Below are 18101 nucleotides of genomic sequence, written 5' to 3'. Positions count from 1 at the left end.
CTAATATTAACTCACCCCGTTATATATCAGGCCTTTTTTTCCCTCTCAAAACCCTTTTTAATCTGTGAAAAGGTGATCTTCATTTATTTACACACGCACAACACACTATAAAAAAATTACACTCCTGAGCAGGAATTTCTCTTCTACAGACCAAAGCAAAACCTTAGGAAAACTTGAAGACAACACACTTCGCAGTTTTTTTAATATGTAAATTTTAATTTATTAACAACATATTTATATTTAGAAGATTTAAAAGACAGGACACAGGGCTAGACAGCAGGGCGCTCGCCTGCAGACGGGCCGCCCCGGTGGCGGGAACATGTAGTGCTGGCGGCAGCGCAGGCGGGGCTGGAATAAATAACAGCGCTTCCGGAGGACCCTAGTGACTGCAGGGCAGCTACAGCGGGAACACTCCCCAACAGACATGTGCAAAGTTCTACGTCTCCCCAGCAGCTTCTGGGCCTGGCTGCCAGATGCAGGGGGCGGCCACACACAGGCACAGTGGGCCTGGGGTGATGGTGGGCAAGGTGGGGAGAGGGGTGCTGGACACAGAAAACTGAAGGACTAGAGTCAGACAAGCACGTGTTGACGCCATGTAGAGTGACTGTACACAGTTCACAAAGGGGCCACCAACCTCCCTGACACCCTCTGGCAGCAGGCCAGGCCATCACAACTCCGACAGGGACACTGTCACCAGGAGGAAGGCTGCCCTGCGTGCTGCGGACAGGCCTCTGGGTGAGGGCAGAGCCACCCTCGCGGCACTGCTGAGAGTCCCTAAACCAAACAGGTGCCAGCTGCTCGCTGCAGGTGCGGAAAGCACCACGTGTCCCACCTCAGCCCTGAGGGGCGGGCGGAGGCCATCATCTTCTCACCCGACGGCGATCACGTGATGTGTGTTGTCGAATGTGCTTCAGCCAGAGCAGTGATGGGGGACGGGAACGTTAGGCCCGTGAGCTGAATCTGTGCTCACTGCTGTGAGCCTACTTCTAATATGTGTCTTGAGCCAAAAATAGTGTCTAAGGTCCGCTAAGCTCAGCATGCACTTGTGCCTGTAGGAAAGGCCGTCCAGGGGCAATGGCGCCTACCCGGGGCCCCAAGCACACCTGAGGCGGAGAAAATGGAAGCCACCCGCACAGCTAGGTCCAGTCTAGGCACAGGAGCCACAGCCAGCGGGCTGATCGGGGCTTCTTAGGACTGCAGGTTGGTGGAATTGAGGACTCGAGAAGTAGCGTCAGATCTGGAGGCCTTTGAAAGTTCTCGCTGTTGAGAAACAAACACCGTCAGTGGTGTTGTTCCCCTTCCACGCATGCCCCGCCCTTATAAGTGTGGGTGTCAGCACTCAGCCTCCTGAGGGCTGCTGCTCTGACACGCAGGGGCCCGGCACGGGCCGCGTCAGAACGGGGGGCAAGGCACGCAGGGCGCCGTCCTGTTTGTCACGGGCGAAGCGCGTGCACAGACCCTCGAGCCCTCTCTGTGCCCAGGCTGCTCTGCAGAGCCCGACAGTGAGAAGCCCCTGGCCAGACCAGGAATCTACCAGTCCCTGGGGCTGAGGCCTTGCACCTGCTGGCGACACGAGCTGCCGGAGCACGTGGCACGGGGCGGGGGACTGCGCGGGAAGGACAGGTGTTAGCAGAGGTTAGTCACTGGCTTCGGTGGGGTCTGGTGGGGCCTGCCACCCAGACACCAAAACCACACGAGCTGCCTCAGGTGCCATCACGGAGGTAAGCAGGTAACATTTAAGGTCCAGGTGGATGAAATGGGGCTTGACTGAGCAAGCCAAAAAAAAAAAAAGAAAAAAAAAAGAGAAAGAAAAAAAAAGGAAAAAAGAAAGAAACCTGGACCCTCAGTGCAGCCATCAGGCAGCCAAAGCAGCATGCACACACCCACAGCTGGAGCTGCACCGGTCGTGGGATGTGAGAAGTGCCGTGCTGCGAAGCTAACGTTGGCACTCCAAGTGCCCGCAGCCGGGACGACGGGGCCGCACTCCGTCCCTGCGGCGAGGAGAGCCGCACCCTGGCCTGTGCCTCAGCATCCCCCGGGCGGTGGCGGCTCACCTCACCAGGAAGACACTGGGGGGAGAGCGCCCAGCAGGTGAAGAGCACAGCAGTTAGGTGTCGGTAAGCACGGAGTAGGATACCAGGAGCTGAGGAGCATTCTAGAAAGTATATGAGGCTCTCCCACAGCCTCATACAGGCTCCGGCAGCTCAAGCGGCAGCAACAGGCAAAGACGAGGAGGCAGCGCCCGAGCTCCGAGAGGACAGGAGGCGGCGCTCAGCCGAGGGCCAGGGGGCACACTGTCCGGGGGAATCACGAGAAGCAGCACACAGCCGGGGCCCCTCCCTGGGGACGGGCGCTCTTCCCCGCACAGGGGCGGCCTTTGCGGTCACCGTCAGGGATCGTGCGAGTTTTCTGTTGTGAGCTATTGTGAAATTATACAAAAACTCTGCCTGACCTTAGTAGGGCTGAGAATCCAATGCAAGTCTGAACACGTTTTCTTGTTAATCAGCAGCTGAGCACGTTGGGAACTCAAGCCAGACGTTTGCTGCTTACGCAGTCTGGCCCGGCAGCCCTGCCCCCTTCGTGAGCGGGATGGTGCAGCCCTGTGCCCAGGTGGGAAGGAAGCCAGCAGGCGACAGGTGGGTTTGCAAAGGGGACATGAGACACGCAGGGGTTGCCACACAGACCTGAAGCCCGGCAGTGGAGCTGTCAGAGGGGGACGGGTCCTTCTAAGAACAGAGAATTGAGACAATTACCAAGAACACCAAGAGCGCACAGGGCAGTGAGGAGAAGGCTCGCCTCCCGCAGCCAGGGGCCGGTATCGCGTCAGCGGGGGTCCAGCCTCCCGTCCCGTGCTGCCGCCAGCTGCCCTGCTCCGCACGCCCACGGACCCTCCCCGCCCTGCCCCACGCCGCGGTGAAGGCAGGAAAGGGATTCTCAGCCCCCAAACCCTGTGCCGAGCGCCTGGGTGCCCCTGGGCTGACACCCACTGCCCCACTGTGTGCTCCCCAGAGACTGGCAGATGTCAGAAAAGGTCAATTACCGCAAACTCAGAATAGGTGCTGGCAACAGAGTTAATGCTGAAGTTGCGCTGGAGGGGGGCCGAGCTGGGGTACCCACCGCTCAGCAAGCTGCCGTTGAGCTCCAGGTTCTCCTTGTCGGCTCCACGGAGGGCGGCACGCGCTTTCTTCTTCCCTGAGCAGGTGGAAGTGAGGACGGGCTGCAGAGAAAGGATGGATCGACGTGTTGTGATGACCACACAGAGCGACACCGTCTTATTACTCATGTGCTTCTAACCCTATGTAGCACTTCTGATGCGAAAAGAAAACGTAACAATGATTTGTAGAGCACTGATCTTGAATTTTGTCATCTGGAAAATGCTTGGACAACTGAACACACGTAGCGCAGACTGCCCACCGGTCCGGTCTCCTTACGTGAGCGCCTGTCTGGTGATGCACGCCGGGACCGGGGCCCTGCGGGGCCCTGCACAGCAGCAGCTGAAGCCCTGGCTCTGGACTGGGCCCCGGGGACCAGCCCCTCTCTTCCGCTGCCCAGTCCCATCCCAGGGCTTCCCTACGACACCAGTGGGGCTCGGTGTGACCACCTCCGTCTTTCTCTCTGCCACTGGGTTGTTTAGATGAACCAGCTTCCATCTGTCATCCCTCAGCGTCTCGGTGGTAACTGAACCCAGGGCTCTCAGGGACTGGAAGCAGCAGGGCGGGGGCCCCGGACAGAGAGGCTGGGGCGGTGCCGGGGACGTGCCTGTGCACAGGGCTCACTGACCTTGCTGCCGGAAGGTGGAAGCCGAGACACCGGAGAGTGGTAGACCGTTCCCCCAAAGGCAGGCCGGATGCTGCTGTTGGCCGTGGCATTGGACATGACGGTGGTGTTCAGCTGAGGAGAACAGAGCCCCGTTCAGGAGACGCACCCAGCAGCCCGTCCCCGCACGCCAGGACACGGTGTGGGGAGCAGTCGGCGGAAGACGCGTTCACGTGAAGAGCTGTGAGGAGGCCCGGCAGAAGGGCCCGAAGCCTGTTCATGCCCGGCACACAGAGCTACAGAATGGCAGGACCATCCTGTCCCCAGCACTGGGGAGACACCCAGCCCAGGAGCCGCCACAGCTCTCCCAGGAGGCACGAGCGCACGGCTGCACAGAAAGACATATGTGTACACACGTGTGTACAGCAGCTGCGCCTGTAACCACCCACACCAGGGCCAAGCCACAGTAACACACCGCCGGGCGGATGGCTGGGCAAACGGTGGCATCTCACAACGCCACGCTGCTCAGAAGTAGGAAGCAGTGACCTGCTGACACACGGACCAACGTGCAGGAGCCGCTCAAGAGTTGTGCCCCGTGGAAAAAGCCGTCCTGTGAGTCTGTGTGTATGTAAAATGCTAGGAACTGCCGCCTACCCGACAGTGACAGCAGTCTGTGCTGGCCAGGAGCAGGGGGAGGGGCGCTGGGGCAGTGAGTGGCTCACGGTCTGCACCGCATGGCAGCGTCAAGGCGCACACATGCTGGACATGTTCAGTGTGCACTTTACACACTTACCAGGTGTCGATAGACTGTGAACATTTGTTTACATGAAAAACTCCAGGTGGACTGGAAACCTTACAGGGACAGCAGCACCGTCCGAATGAAACACAGAGACTGGGAAGCCCAGCACGGGAGAACATCCGTGCGGCCTCAGGCCACAGACGGACCGCCCACAGAGCCCAGGGGGACAAGCCAGGAGGAAAGCAGCCGGGAGCACTCCCCCTGCATGACAGGGAGGACCTCCCTGCCCGTCATCGAAGCCCCGTGGAGAGACGACGACGGGCTGCCCTGGACGCCAGTGACTGGGAAAGCATCCGGAACGTAAGGGACTCCTGTGACCCGTGTGAGAAACACGCACATGCTCGCTTCACGCGTGACCAGAGCAACACACAGAGACCACGGGCCGCTACTGCAGACCCGGCCGAGGAGCAGAGGTGCAGCCGCAGGGGGTGGGGAAGTGCCGCGTGTCGGCGCCGCCCCCGGAAGCGCAGATGGGTCTCGGGTGTCGCCTCGGGCCGGGACGGGCCGGCAGGGCACCTGGGAGGCAACCGACGGATGTGTCTCTCACACATCAGTGGCTCTCTTCCTTTCCCCCTCCCTTCCCCTCGCTCTGAAAACAAGTAAATAAAAAAAATTTTTTTTATGAAATTGAATCCATAAGCTTAAAAAAAACAGGAAAACACTAAATACTCTCAGTGGTTCTCTTGCGTTATGGTACAGGTGAATTTTCAGTGTTTCACCTGTTACAAAGAATAAGTAGAGGAAGAAGGAAAATGATGCTCCATGTTCACACGGATTCCCCTGGAAGTCTAGAACCCCTGGCCCGTCTCCGCAGGCGGAAAACCAGAGTCGGCTGCGAGCCTGGCCCCCCCCCGCCCGCCCCGTCGGGAGAGGCCTGGAGCCTCTCGCTCACCTTGCGCACCTTCCCGGGTGTGGTGGGCAGCAGCCCGCGCCGCTTGCTGGGCGTCCGGGGCGCGCTGCCGTACAGCATCTCCATCTCCGTCTGCTTCTTGTTCTTCAGTTGCTGTGTGCGGGTCAGAGTGGCACTGAGCAGGCGGGAAGGGAGCAGCTCTGGGACGGGGGTGGGGGCAGGAGCCTGGCGCCAAGGCCACCCCACGGGCACCGGCGGAGTCTGGGCTGCCCACAGGACCGCCCGCCCCTCTTCCCAAACTGGGCCCGCTCACCCTTTCCTGCTTGGCGCGCTCTTTCTCTAGGCGGAACATCTCCCACTGTTCGGCAACGTACTCCATGAATCTCTGTCCATTCACCACAAATGCCTCGGAATGCTCCTGTTCCCACGCTTCAATCTGGGCCTTCAGTTCCTCTTCCAGCTGCAACCAGGCACGAGAGGACGCTACTTGCCTCACACCTTTGGTGTGAAGCCCAAAGGAAATGCTCCCCACCCCGAACGGTGCTCCCTCCCAGGGCATCACTGGGCCGGACCCGCTGGGGAAGGGCCACAGTAGCAGGAAGTCAAGGATGAGGGATGGGGCGTTCACAGTGCACGTGAAGGCGGGGAGGGCGAGGACCAGCGTGGCCACCGCGGTCTCGGTGTTAGAGCGCGAGGAGCGGGAGCCTTCCAGAAGCGCCGTGCAGCCGAGCGGCACCGGATAGGCTCCCGCCTGGAGCCTACCTACTAGTGGTGAGAAGGTGGGCAAGCTACTTAAGTTCTCAGTGCCTCAGTTTCCTCAACTGTACAAATAGAAAGCACTCGCAAATAGTTTCTGGCTGGCCCTGGCTGGTGTAGCTCAGTGGATTGAGCGTGGGCTGCAAACCAGAGGGTTGCGGGTTCAAATCCCAGTCAGGGCACATGCCTGGGTCGTGGGCCAGGTCCCCAGTGGGGGGTGTGTGAGAGGCAACCACCCGCTGTTATTTGTCTCCCTCTTTTTCTCCTTGCCCTCTCTCTAAAAATAAATCTTAAAAAAAAGTTTCTGGTTGTTAGCTCAATAAATGCTATTATTATTAACATAGAGAATAGTACTGGCCCTGGCCGGGTGGCTCAACTGGTTGGAGCATTGTCCCATCCAACAAAAGGCTGCAGGTTTGATCCCTGTCAGGGCACAACCTACGCTGTGGGTTCAGTCCCCAGTCTGGGCATGTATGGGAGGCCACCGGCGGAGGTTTCTCTCCCCCTTCCTCTCTGAAATCAACACATCCTCAAGGCCGGATTAAGAAAAACCAGAGAGAAAAGCACTTCAGCCCACAGAACCTGCTAAAGAGCTTGTCCTGTGTTTTTGAGTGAATTGTGCCCCGCACCTCCCCAGCCGCCCGCTCATATGCTGAGGTCCTGAGCTCCGTTCTCAGGACTGAGTGGGCGCAGAATCAGCTCAGTTAGAGTGAGGCCCACAGGGTGGGTCCTGAAGCGACGGGATGGGGGGAGCTTCGCGAGACGACACAATGTGGCCACAGACACACAGAGGGAAGGCCACGTGGAGACACACGGAGAAGACAGCCGCCCACGGGCCCCAGAAGCGACCGGCACTGCCCAGGCCGCAAGCGGACTTCCAGCTGCCAGAATTCTGAGGCTGGGAGCGTCTGTGCTTTAGGCCGTCCCGTCTGGGGCACGTGCGGCTGCCCTTGGAAACAAATGCACCTTCACATTCAGTTGCTTATGCTGGGAAGGCCCACTATTCCTTATCATCCTTGCCTAGCCTTTGGAAGAGAAGACAGTCTGGGCAAATGACTCAAAGCAAACACACAAAAGTGAAGTATTTAGTAGCCGAGCACCAAGACTCTTAACAGCAGTATTACCTTAGAGAGTGTTTTTTGGAGCCTGGCCCGTTGCTTTTCCTCTTTCAGAAGATTTCCTCCGCGGTTTGTGAACCGACTTGGATCTGACGCTTTTCTCTGTGAAAATACACTTTAATCAGAGTGGGCCCCGGGGCAGGCCCTCAGACCAGTCACTGCTGGGGCTGCTGGCGGTCCGGAGTGCAGCACTGCGGCCACACTCCCTCTCAGTGGGGAGGGGCAGGGGCCCTGAGGCAGGGGCGTTGGGTGTGAGCACAGTGTTCCCTTTGTCGCCAGAAGGAAGACAGGTCTCAATATTTAGCACGTGCCTGGCTGGTATAGGTCAGTGGATTGAGCGCAGGCTGGGAACCAAAGGGTCGCCGGTTTGATTCCCAGTCAGAGCACATGCCTGGGTTGCAGGCCAGGTCCCCAATGGGGGCCATGTGAGAAGCAACCACACATTGCTGTTTCTCTCCCTTTCTCCTTCCCTTCTCCTCTCTCTTAAAAAATAAATAAATAAAATCTTTAAAAGAATATTTAACACAGTGTCACTGGTCCCTTCCTTGGTCTGCAAGTCAAAAGATCTGAACCGTCACCTACAGGAAGTGAGCGACGTGCAGGACGAGGGGAAGGCTGCACTCGGAGTCTGGGGGGCGCCCCTGCTTGCCCACTCACTCCCGGCCCATTGGGATGGCACAGCTGAAACGTGCCAGGTTGAAAGTCATAGGTCGCCGGTTTTCATTGAATGAACCCCCTCATAATGGACAAGTGAAAAAACATAGTATGTTAGGTGTCTTCTTTTTAACTTTTCTTTTTTCCCCTTTACTTTTATTATCGACACAACTACAGATGTCCCAATCCCCCACCCTTTGTTTGCCCCCCTCCTCCCAACCCCCACCCCTCCTTCCCTCGGGCCTTCTGGCCCTCCCGCAGTGTGGCCTGTGTCCGTGGTCCTGCGTGTGTGTTTTCTGGCTGGCCCCTGCCACTTCCTCCATCCAGTCCCCCCTCCCGCCTCCCCTGACAGCTGTCAGTCTGCTCCATGTAACCGCATCTCTTCTTTTTAACTTACATTTTTTGTTGTTCTATCATGTATACAGTATATGACAGCAGTAATATGTGCATATAATTTATAATAAATTAGGTGTAGACACTTAAAAATTAGGGGCAGTTAGTCAGAAAAATACAAAACAAATCGTGACAATTTGGGGGCAAAGCTTGTAAAGAACTTCCACTGCCCTCCCAGCCTGCTAGGCTGGTCGGGGCCCGTGAACAGGAACTACGGCGGGCGGCGGTTCGTCTGCTCTGCCCCCTTAGCTACAGGCGCGCCAACGAGGGTCGCGTACTTGGCCCTTTAGTGACATCTGCCCCTCCTTGCTTCCAGGCAGGAGTGGGGAGTGACTGAGGATGGGGCACCTGCTCACACAGCCGTCTGGTCTCACACGGTTCGTTCCACTTCTGAGTCCTAGTTTCCCACCTGTACTATGGAGGAACCAAACCCGGGATTCCCTGAAGGACCCCTCGGGCTGTAACAGGGCCAGCCTGACCCTGAGACCCAGTGGCTTCAGTTCTGTGTCTGCGAGGCCTCTCCCAGCCCCCCGGCGCCACAGTGCTCTGGGGGAACCTGCCCGTGCTATGTGGACCAGAAGAAAAGGGACTCAGTAAGCAAAGGTGGCCCAGCACCAGGCACATTAAGAACGCAGCAAAAGCTGCAATGGCAGAGGGTGTTAGCTGCTGGGCCCGGCACCCACCCTCCTCCCCTCTTCACTGACAGAGCCCGAGTTCTTCTGCGGCAGCGATGCCCCCAGCCCTGCCGGTGGCCCGGGTGGCACAGGAGCAGAGGTGCGGGGGTAACAGCCTGGGATGGGCCTCAGGGAGCTGCAGGGACAGGGCCCTCTGTGTCCCTTCCTCCACTGCGCTGCCTGCAACGCTATTCGGGGAGCTCTCGGGCCACCGTGGCCCTGAGGACAAGGCCCACCCCTGCGAGGTGGGGCAGCCGTGAGCTGGACAAGTCTGGGCCCCCCGACTGTGGAGCGGCCACACCTGCCCCGCACTGCCCCGCGCCGGACGCACCTCGCTCACTGCAGCCGTCTGTGTGGGCCTCTCTCCCCCACGCTCCAGCGCCCGTGCCTCACACACACAGACGGGTCGGCAGTGATCAGAGACCGACTGAGGAAGACAGGGTGTCGGAGACCCAGCAAAGAGCAGGGGACACGGACTCTGGCTCTGCCCAGGACGTGCTTCCTTAACGCTTCGCCGTCCGCTCCAGGAGGACGGGCAAAGCAGGGCCGTACCTCAAAGTCCAAGAAGAGCCTCCAGCTCTCTTCCCACTTCCGCACGCCTTCGAAGAGCTCCCTGTGGAACTCGTAGTAGCTTTTTACCCGCACGATCTCAGCGTCATGGAGCTGGAGCAGGGTTTCTGTGTAGTCTTCTGCAAGACACAGGCCCGATCATTTTTAAAAACCCCCCTAGTGTTTCAGACCTCAATGCACAATACTAACCCTTCATCCCCTAAACTCACTGAGACTCACTCTGCACTGTGGTGAGAGCGGCACACGAACGAGCAGGGGTGGGGGTGGGGGTGGGGGTGGGGGTGAGAGCCGGGCCGCCAGCGTCCGCCAGGGTCCGCCAGGAGGGGCTGGGGAGGACGGGTCCAGGGTGGGGCCTAAGGCTTCCAAACCTGCGTCCTCTCCCCCTCGTCTTAGGTTCCTTTCGTATCCCTCCTTCCCACCCTGCCCAGCCGAGGGCCGAGTTACAGAAAACACCCCCAACGTGGGATTCAGCAGACAGCCTCGTCTGTGCGTTCAGTTCAGGTCAGACTAGAATTCTGTGGGGTCTGGGGTCACACTCTGGGGGTTCAAAGGTGAGCCCTGCCCGTTTCCTGCTGTGCCTTTGGTTCGAGCTGTTCAACATGGATGCACCTGTGTGTGTGTCTCCAGACATGGAGACGGAGATAATGCTGTTGAGAGTTTGACACTGCGCCTGGCAGAGAGGGAGCAAGCACCTGATAAACTTGGGCTTCACATCCACAGGCTAGAGCGGTACACTGCTTCAGAACTCAAGACACCCCTTAGTTCCCAGCAGCATTTGCAAATGCCCATTTACACAGGAACGGCAATGTAGGCCCAGTGGCTTAAGACAGTAGTTATGCCCTGGCTGGTGTGGCTCAGTGGATTGAGCGCCGGCCTGAGAACCAAAAGGTCACTGGTTCGGTTCCCAGTCAGGGCATGTGCCTAGGCTGTGGGCCAGGTCCCCAGTGGGGGCCATGTGAGAGGCAACCACACAGTGATACTTCTCTCTCTCCCTTTCTCCCTCCTATCCCCTGTCTAAAGATAAATAAATAAAATGTTTTGTTTTGTTTTAAAGGTAGTTATATCTGTTCAGCCCAGGAAGGGCCTCCTGGTGCAAGTCTGCGTCTTTACAAGTGGGGCCACATAAAGCCCGCCGCTTCCGCACCAACCGTCAGAGTAAACGGCAAAGGCCCGTCTCTGCTCCTGGCTGTAGAAACACTGGTCCCAGTACTTCGCCAGCTCCGCCCGGATCGCCTCGATCACTGTCTTCATGTTTTGCCTTTTCAGTTCTTCCAAGCGATCCACTTCTGACTGCAGCTGAAAACACAGTATCTGTTGTTCAAGGAGCTTGGTATATGTTACTTTCACGGTGCTTTGCAAAGTGCCCCCCCTTTAAAAGATTTTACTTCTTTTTAGAGAGAGGGACAGGGAGGGGTGGAGGGAGAACCATTGATGTGTGAAAAATACATTGATCACTTGCTCCTATATACCCTCTACTGGGCACCTGGCTCGAAACCCAGGCATGTGCCCTGACTGGGAATCGAGCCTGTAACCTTTCTGTTCTCAGACCAGCACTCAATCCACGGAACCACACCCCAGTCAGGGCAAAACTTTCCCTTTTTAACAAAACTATAGCACAAAACCACAGAGCTGAGTCGACACTCTGTATAGCAATGCTATTATAGGAGGCGGAAACCTAAGAAGCGGACACAAAGGAGAAGAGGTGAGGTGCTCGCTCTCGAACAGGCTCGAGGAAGACATTGGTAAAGACGTGAGAGCACCACAAAAGTGCCCGTAGAGACTGCTGACCCCGCACCCTTTGGGTCTCCTACCGCTTTCTTGACCTTGGCCTTCGACCCAGTCATAACCATGGCCAGAGCTTCTCTCTCCTCTGCTGGTATCTGCAGCCTGTCCCAGAGCTCCTGGATCTGGGCGCGCAGCCCCTCACACGCCGCTTCGTTCTGGGACTTCCGCATGTCCAGCTGCGGTAGGAAGGAAAGGCAGTGCTGACGGCGAAGGCGGCGGCACGGGGGCTTGCCCTCTGGCCCCCTCCCCCACCCCCGAGCTCCGCGGGCCGCCGGGCAGGGTGGGCACGTTCACAAGACCCGGCCCAGGCGTTTTTGTGACTGGTGAGCACGAGCTGTCAGGCCGTCACTGTGTTGGTCTCAGGCCCCGGGAATGTCAACTCAAATTCTGAACTAAAAGTTTTTTTTTCAACTCAACTATTTCATCAATAATGTCAGTTTCATATTCTTAGAGCTACACATAAATTAAGTTTTTTGTTTAAAAAAGTCAGGGTGTTTATCTCATAATACCATCACTATCCTCTCTCAGTCTCTGCACCTACCAGGGCACCGGCTCCCACGTAAAACTACAGGGGAAACCGTCCCTGCTCTCAAGCTGCTGCGCCCCGTGGAGACGGGGCCCCAGGCCACACTCTGAGTGGACGTCACCTGCTGCAGCAGCTTCTGCAGCGTTGCGATGTTCTCCAAAGACAAACAAAAGGCATCTTCGTCTTCACACACCACGTCCCGTTCGAAGCTCGTGTCTGGGGTGTGGTCCAGTTCCTCCATACACAGTATGATCTGCCTCTTCAGGGCGACGAACTCCTCGCGCCGAGAGGCCTGTGGAAGGGAACGGCTGCAGGGTCCGCCCAGGGAAGCCGACCCGGCCTGCGGACGGGCGGGGCGGGCAGCGTACCTTCGTCTCCCTCAGGGCGGCCACGTGCTGCCTGAACTGGTTCAGCTCCTCGATGCTGGGGACCGCGTCCCCGTCGATGTCGTAGCGTGGCACACACAGGAGTTCACACAGTTCTTGATCTTGTTCTTGAAGCAGCTTCAGCTCCCGTTTTCTCTCCTTCTTCTGTTTCCGCATGAGTTCCACCTGAGTCCGCAAATCCTTTTCTAGCTGCAAGATGGTCGGCTCCCCTTCCTCCTGTGTGAGGCCACAGGAGACGTACCATCATTACAGGGTCCCAAGACTTCCTCAAAGGAAGAGTAAGACAATGAAAGAGGGCTAAAAGGACAGACTTTTAGTTGAACTTGCAAACGAGCCAACTCCCGCACAGCAGAACGGGGCACAAAGAGGGCCCCCAGGGAGGTCCCCGCCAGGGAAAGGCGCCAGGGCTCTGCTGCAGGCGGCAGCGGTCGACTGCGCAGGCCGGGGCGCTGAGCTCGTAGCTGACGCTCACCCCGGTAGTCCTAAGGGTTTCACCTAACCGGGAGCAGTCAGGGTAGCACTTCTTGCACTACTGACATGCAAGGCATGACTGACACAGGGGACGTCACTGATCCTGTACACTGGGCTCAGCACTGGGGAACTAAGCACCGTCGTGTATTTAAGGGAGGTGTACCGGCACATGCCTAACTTCTCACCCTGCTCCACAGTGAACGTTTAAAAAAAAAAAAAAAGACTAAAGAAGCTGTCCATCATCATCAGTGACACGGACAGCACGGTCTGCCCAACTGCCCCTGGCCATCACGGGTGAGTTAGCCTTGACCTGGTAAAGGCCGTCTCCGCTCCCAGGCGGACTCCATGTGGAGAGCAGGCCGTGAGCTCTGCCTGTGACCGGGAGAGGGGCCTGAGAACTCACGGGGACCACGGAGGCCGGAATGGCCTGCCCTGTCCCTGTGCTCACAACTGTTTCCATCACCCTCACAAGCTCCCCAGAGGTCTTCACTTTTATGAGCCCAGCATCGTTTCTGCGGGCTCTAACCAGGGGTGTCTGGGGCCCCATCTGTCCCTGCTGGTTCCCTGCTTGCTGGCGGCCTCATTCTGGTCCAGCCCAACGTGCTGTGGACCTGGCTGTGCTCTCCTGACGCCCCAGCTTTGGAGACGTTTCTTCTCAAGTGGCAACTCTGGCTGGCTCACTGGGCTGTGGCTTTTGGATAAGAAGAAGCCCACAAAGGCAGGGTTTGGGGTAACTTTCCCTTATATCACTAGACACTTCAGCTTCCTAAGTAGTTGTTCTCATTTCCTTTCAGAGAAAAAGATGGCACAGTATCATCTATGCCTAACTTCCCTCAGAGCTAAAAAAGCATTTTTGTGCCCCACAGACTGACAGCTAGAGGAAGTGTGTTCCAGACCACAGCGTGGCAGCGCCCACCGGCCGCCCCGCCACTCAGCGGGGTCGCTCTTCACACAGATGGGGAAGCTGCTGGGACTGGAGGACTGGGCCGCACGGACCCCACTTCTCGCACCCAGCAGCACCCCAACACCTTCTGTCGCAGCCCCAAGGCAAAGGCCCTCCCTGAACCTCAGACCTGAGCAGGAGCCCAGCACCCTCCTGTGTACCTGAAACGGCTCAACGCACAGCTCCCTGCACAGGGTGGCCAGCTCTTTCTGACAGTTCGCGATGCTTTTGATGAGCCTTTCCTTCAGGCTCTCCTCTTCGGCAATCATCATGTCCAGGAGGTCCTACAGCAGAGAAGTCAGTCCCGTAGAAGTTTGGGGCCAGTGAGGGAAAAAAACCCAAACCCTAACAATGTCCAGTTTGTAAGTAAGGACGTAGAAGCCAGGAAGAGCCCGTGCTGCCTCGGTGGCACTCTGACACACTGCCTCAGACGGGACTCGAAGGCCCCACCCAGGCCACCCGCGTCCCACCGCAAAGACAGCCGCGCCGCACTCACCTTGATGTGCTTCTTCACAACCTCCGTTCTTTGCAGCCGCTGGTCCTCGGGAATCCCAATGACTTCCCATATCTCCCGAAGGCTCACCAGGGCTTTCTGCAGACACAGAATGGACTCCTCCGCGAGCACCTCACTGGGGAGCAGGAGAGAAAGCCGCTGCGTGAGCCCCTGCCTCCAACACACTGCATGAAGTATTTGCAGGAACTAAGTTCACTGTTAGAACGTATGAGCTCGGCTATTCCGACCCGTTCCAATGAGTGTACCTTCTGGTTTCTGGGAGCAAAGCAAGGGAATGACTAAAATGTTTGCTGGGCAAACTCTCCCAGAGGACTCTGCTTTTACTGTAGAAAGCAGGACCCCTTCAGCAGGACCGTAGAAAACTAACAGGATTGGGAAAAACAAACGCCCCCAGAGCAGGCCCCGGGTTGTTCACAGGGCTGGGAGAGGTCCTGTCCCCTTCTCCGTACTGATGCTGCAGGAGGGACTGAACCACCACAAAAGGGTAAATGACTGGGCCCTTGTGGACACTGGGGCCACTTCGTCTGCTCTTCACCCTCCCCAGGTAAGTCGCCCTCCCCCGTGGAGTAGAACTTCTGTACAAACAGTGGGGAGAGCTCATCAACCAATGCCCATTTTTAAAGCAGAACCTGTTCCCTTCCAACTAGGGAACGTTATGGAGCAATATATATTTTCACTCGTCAAATGTGCCCCAATTCGCCTGACAGGACAAGATCTTCTTGAAACCAAGGATGCCCACGTATGCTTTTTCCAGAAGGGTGGAATGTACTTAGAACTAAATAATGCAGATACTGATCCCCCCATGGGATTCCACAGGAGGAAACTGTCCTGGAGACAGACAGAACGCTCTTTATAGGACATTGCAACGCAGCTGCAGGCCTTCCCCAGTCACGAACACCCTTTATGCACCGGCTGGAATGTAGCCCATTATAAAAGGTAGCCTTAAAAAGGGGGGGGGGTTATAATTCCAAGTATGAGCCCCTGTGATTCTGTCCTTCCAGTGAAAAACCAAACACCCTAACGGGAAAGGACGGAGATTTGTACAGGACCCCACAGCTTCATGGGGTGGAGCAGGGCTGGGAGTGGGCAAGACTCCTTCCTTGTGAGCGGTGCCACAGGTGAGGACAGGGGCCTGGAGTGGAAGCAGGTGGGGTAGGGGGCCAAACCCCTCCTGCCCCTGGAGAGACACAGGTTGTTCGAGGTCTCTTGGGGCCGAGCAGCCCCGGCCACTGACCACACACCTGCTGCGGCCGCCAGCACAGTGCAGTGGGCACGTCCAGGTGCGCTGGGGCTCGGGCCCTTTAAAGCCCCGGGGCCCTCCCAGGCCCCTCCGTGGGAAGACAGAGAAAAGACCGGAGAGGAAGGGACCCCCACCCACGCCAGGAGTCCCGCCGGCAGTGTCCCTGCTAATGAGGGGGTAGGGACGCGGGAGAGGCATCGTGCGGCGAAGGGGGACCTCAGCCGTGTCCGGGAGAGCCAGAGGATGAGTGCGCGCGAGGAGGAGTCGCCGCTGGGAACGAGCCCAAAGGAAGACCGGCCCCCACCCGGCCCGCGGGGCCCGCGGCGGCCGCGGTGCTGGGAGCGGCGGAGGCCTTGGAGCCGCGCCAGCGCCGGCCGCGCCCGGGCTCCCAGTCCCACTCGGAGGGGCCCCGTCGCTCTCAATCCCGAACTCTGCCGTGCGTACTTTTCACTCCACGGGTGAGAAGACGCACCCCCGGCACCTTGCCCCCGTCACAAGGCTGGTAAGCGACAGCGCGACGGAACCGGCCGCGACTCGAGTCGGGCACTGCCCCCCGCGGCGCAGTCTGAGTGGTTAACACGACCGAGAAGGAACTCCTTAAACGGAGTCGCGTGACTTGCAAGGGAACCAAGCTCGCTCTCTCCGATTCCGTTAAATTTTAAAACGGCAACCCAGCTGCCTGGGAGACAACGACAAAGACACACGAGACGCGCAGACCCCAAGATTCAGGACTCGGAGAGCCGCACGCGACACGCAGTGCGCCGGCGCGGCCCACCGGACCCCGCTCCGCCCCACCCCGGCCTCAGGGTCTGGGGGACCCGAGGTCGCCGGGAAGCTGCGCGTCCCGCCTGGCCTCCGCCCCGCCGGGGCCCGCGACCCGTGCGGCCGCTCACCGCCGCCTGCCCTGCCCGGTCGCGCCCGGGGCTCTCTCGGGCGCGGGCTGAGGTGACACCCCAGCCTCGGGCCGAGGGGGGCTCCTCCCGAAGCCGGAACCGACCCCGCACCCGGGACGGGCGTCGCTCCCTCCCGCACCCCTCCACTCCCCCGCAGCCCGCACCTTCTCCTCATGGCGAACGCTCCCGGGGACCGGACGTGGGAGTCCGGGACCTGCTCCACACAGCACCGAGCGCAGCAACCGACGACCAGGACAGCTCGCACGGGATTGCTGCCGCGCGAGCCGTTAGGCAGCCAGGGATTTCAAACCAAGCCGGGAGGAAGAGCGGCCCTGCGATTGGCTCGTCGTCCCGTCACTCTCGCGAACCCGCCCTCGCCCCGCCCCCTGGGCGTGGGCGAGCGCAGAGCCCGGCCTCCGCTGCGGGCAATTCCAGGTTCCGTCGCCAGCTGCTCCAGCGCGGGCGCATGCGCTGATCCACGCCCCGGTGCGACGGGCTTTCCCGGCTCCGCCGCAGACGTGGCTCTCCGCCGCGCGAGCCCGCCCCTGGCCGGAGCCCCCGCCCCGCCGCCTCTCGGAGTTGTTCGCATTCCTAGCCAAGAAGGGGCGAAGAGCGCAGTAAGGCGGACCTCTCAGGTCGTGGTTTTCTTTAAAATTCCTCAGGTTTATATCATTGTTACGAACATTTTAAAACTCAAAATTGACAGTACTTTTGTACCTCTTGCTGAACATGCTATATTCCGAATGATTATAAATCAGGTTTTTTTCAGTGATGATAGCCTAATAAGTTGCATAATAGCCTGGCATGTGGATATCTCATAACTATTTTGCTAATGAGGGATACTTAGATTGTAATTTTTGCACATAAATGTCTTCAGACACGAATCTTTGCATCGTGCAGTTTTGTATGCTGACTGCTGCAAGTTTAACTACTGAGCGCTCCCTTTGCAGAGAGGTGTATTAATTTGCCCTCCTCACCAAGGAAGCCACACCAGCAGAGTATGGTGCAGTTACCCTTAGCGGCTCTACTACTGTCCTTTTAGACCTCTTTGCTAGTTTTGTAATGCAGTACCTTGGCCAGTTTTAGTATTAACACTTGTGCCTGCGCAGAGCCCGGTTAGATGGGCGTGGCTTTGACCCGTGATGTCTGGGAGGCAGCTCCCCCGGGCACAGCGCTAGAGCTTGGAGATGGTTCACTGCGCCTGCACGGTCGACCTTGGTGGCCAAGGAAGACAGAAAAATACAGGAGTGCGAGCAGGTGTAGCCAATTGTGGGAGGAGTGAGAAACGGGGTAACACAGGAGGTTCCAGACTGGGATTTAAACGCAAAGGTGGGCCGCCAAGTGGGACGGAGACAGTGCAGGACCTGGTGGGTCCACTCAGGGAGAAAAGGGGTGAAAGGACACTCGTGTGCCATGAGGAGGTGCCCCGTGGTTTTGGATTAATCACTGGAGATTGCAAACACAGGACACAGCCAATGGTGCTGGGAACCTCGGGAGGCCTGCACGGGCGAGTAAAGGTTACTGGGAGGAACTGGAAGAAGTGAGCTACGGACTTTCTATTTTTTTTTCCTTCTAGACAGTCCTTCTGGCTGGCATGCTGAGACTGGCTGAGCCGACAAAGGGAAAGGGCAGGACTGTGTGTTTCTGGGAGTATGTTTCTAAAGGGAGTGAGATTTAACAGCAGAATTCTGCTATTATTCTAAACCTGTGTAACTTTTAGGTAAATAATTCCTTTCCTTTCTACCAAACTCTGACATTGAAGGTCACCATTCC

The 18101-nt window shown here is 58.0% G+C and overlaps 1 protein-coding gene across 6 annotated transcripts; it reads right to left on the bottom strand.

Annotated features, from left to right (window-relative positions):
- Window positions 1-195: 195 nt before the first annotated feature.
- Window positions 196-16610, bottom strand: PRC1 (protein regulator of cytokinesis 1). 6 transcript variants are annotated; one of them, XM_045824824.1, is made up of 15 exons: window positions 16493-16610; window positions 14178-14310; window positions 13843-13965; window positions 12250-12483; window positions 12003-12173; window positions 11382-11531; window positions 10719-10866; window positions 9553-9689; window positions 7286-7381; window positions 5719-5865; window positions 5448-5558; window positions 3781-3891; window positions 3041-3217; window positions 2685-2726; window positions 196-1260 (listed from the first exon to the last, which is right to left on the bottom strand). In XM_045824824.1, the coding sequence occupies exons 1-15, from the start codon at window positions 16501-16503 to the stop codon at window positions 1189-1191; spliced, it is 1863 nt and encodes a 620-aa protein (XP_045680780.1). In that variant the 5' UTR covers window positions 16504-16610; the 3' UTR covers window positions 196-1188. The 6 variants fall into 6 exon arrangements, with proteins under 6 accessions (XP_045680780.1, XP_045680781.1, XP_045680785.1 ...); XM_045824825.1 differs by having other exon boundaries at window positions 2685-2723; XM_045824829.1 differs by having other exon boundaries at window positions 3118-3217.
- Window positions 16611-18101: the final 1491 nt, after the last annotated feature.

Source organism: Phyllostomus hastatus, unplaced genomic scaffold (genome assembly GCF_019186645.2).
Source record: "Phyllostomus hastatus isolate PE091 unplaced genomic scaffold, TTU_PhHast_1.1 phas_scaffold_555, whole genome shotgun sequence".
NCBI classification, from domain to species: Eukaryota; Metazoa; Chordata; class Mammalia; order Chiroptera; family Phyllostomidae; genus Phyllostomus; species Phyllostomus hastatus.
This window is presented reverse-complemented; position numbering and strand designations above follow the sequence as displayed.

Coding starts and splice junctions, on each gene's coding strand:
- PRC1 (XM_045824824.1), bottom strand. Junction 12,484..13,842: donor TGTGCGTTGAGCCGTTTCAG/GTACACAGGAGG, acceptor GGCCTCACACAG/GAGGAAGGGGAGCCGACCAT. Junction 1,261..2,684: donor GCTCCACTGCCGGGCTTCAG/GTCTGTGTGGCA, acceptor GTTTCTCAACAG/CGAGAACTTTCAAAGGCCTC.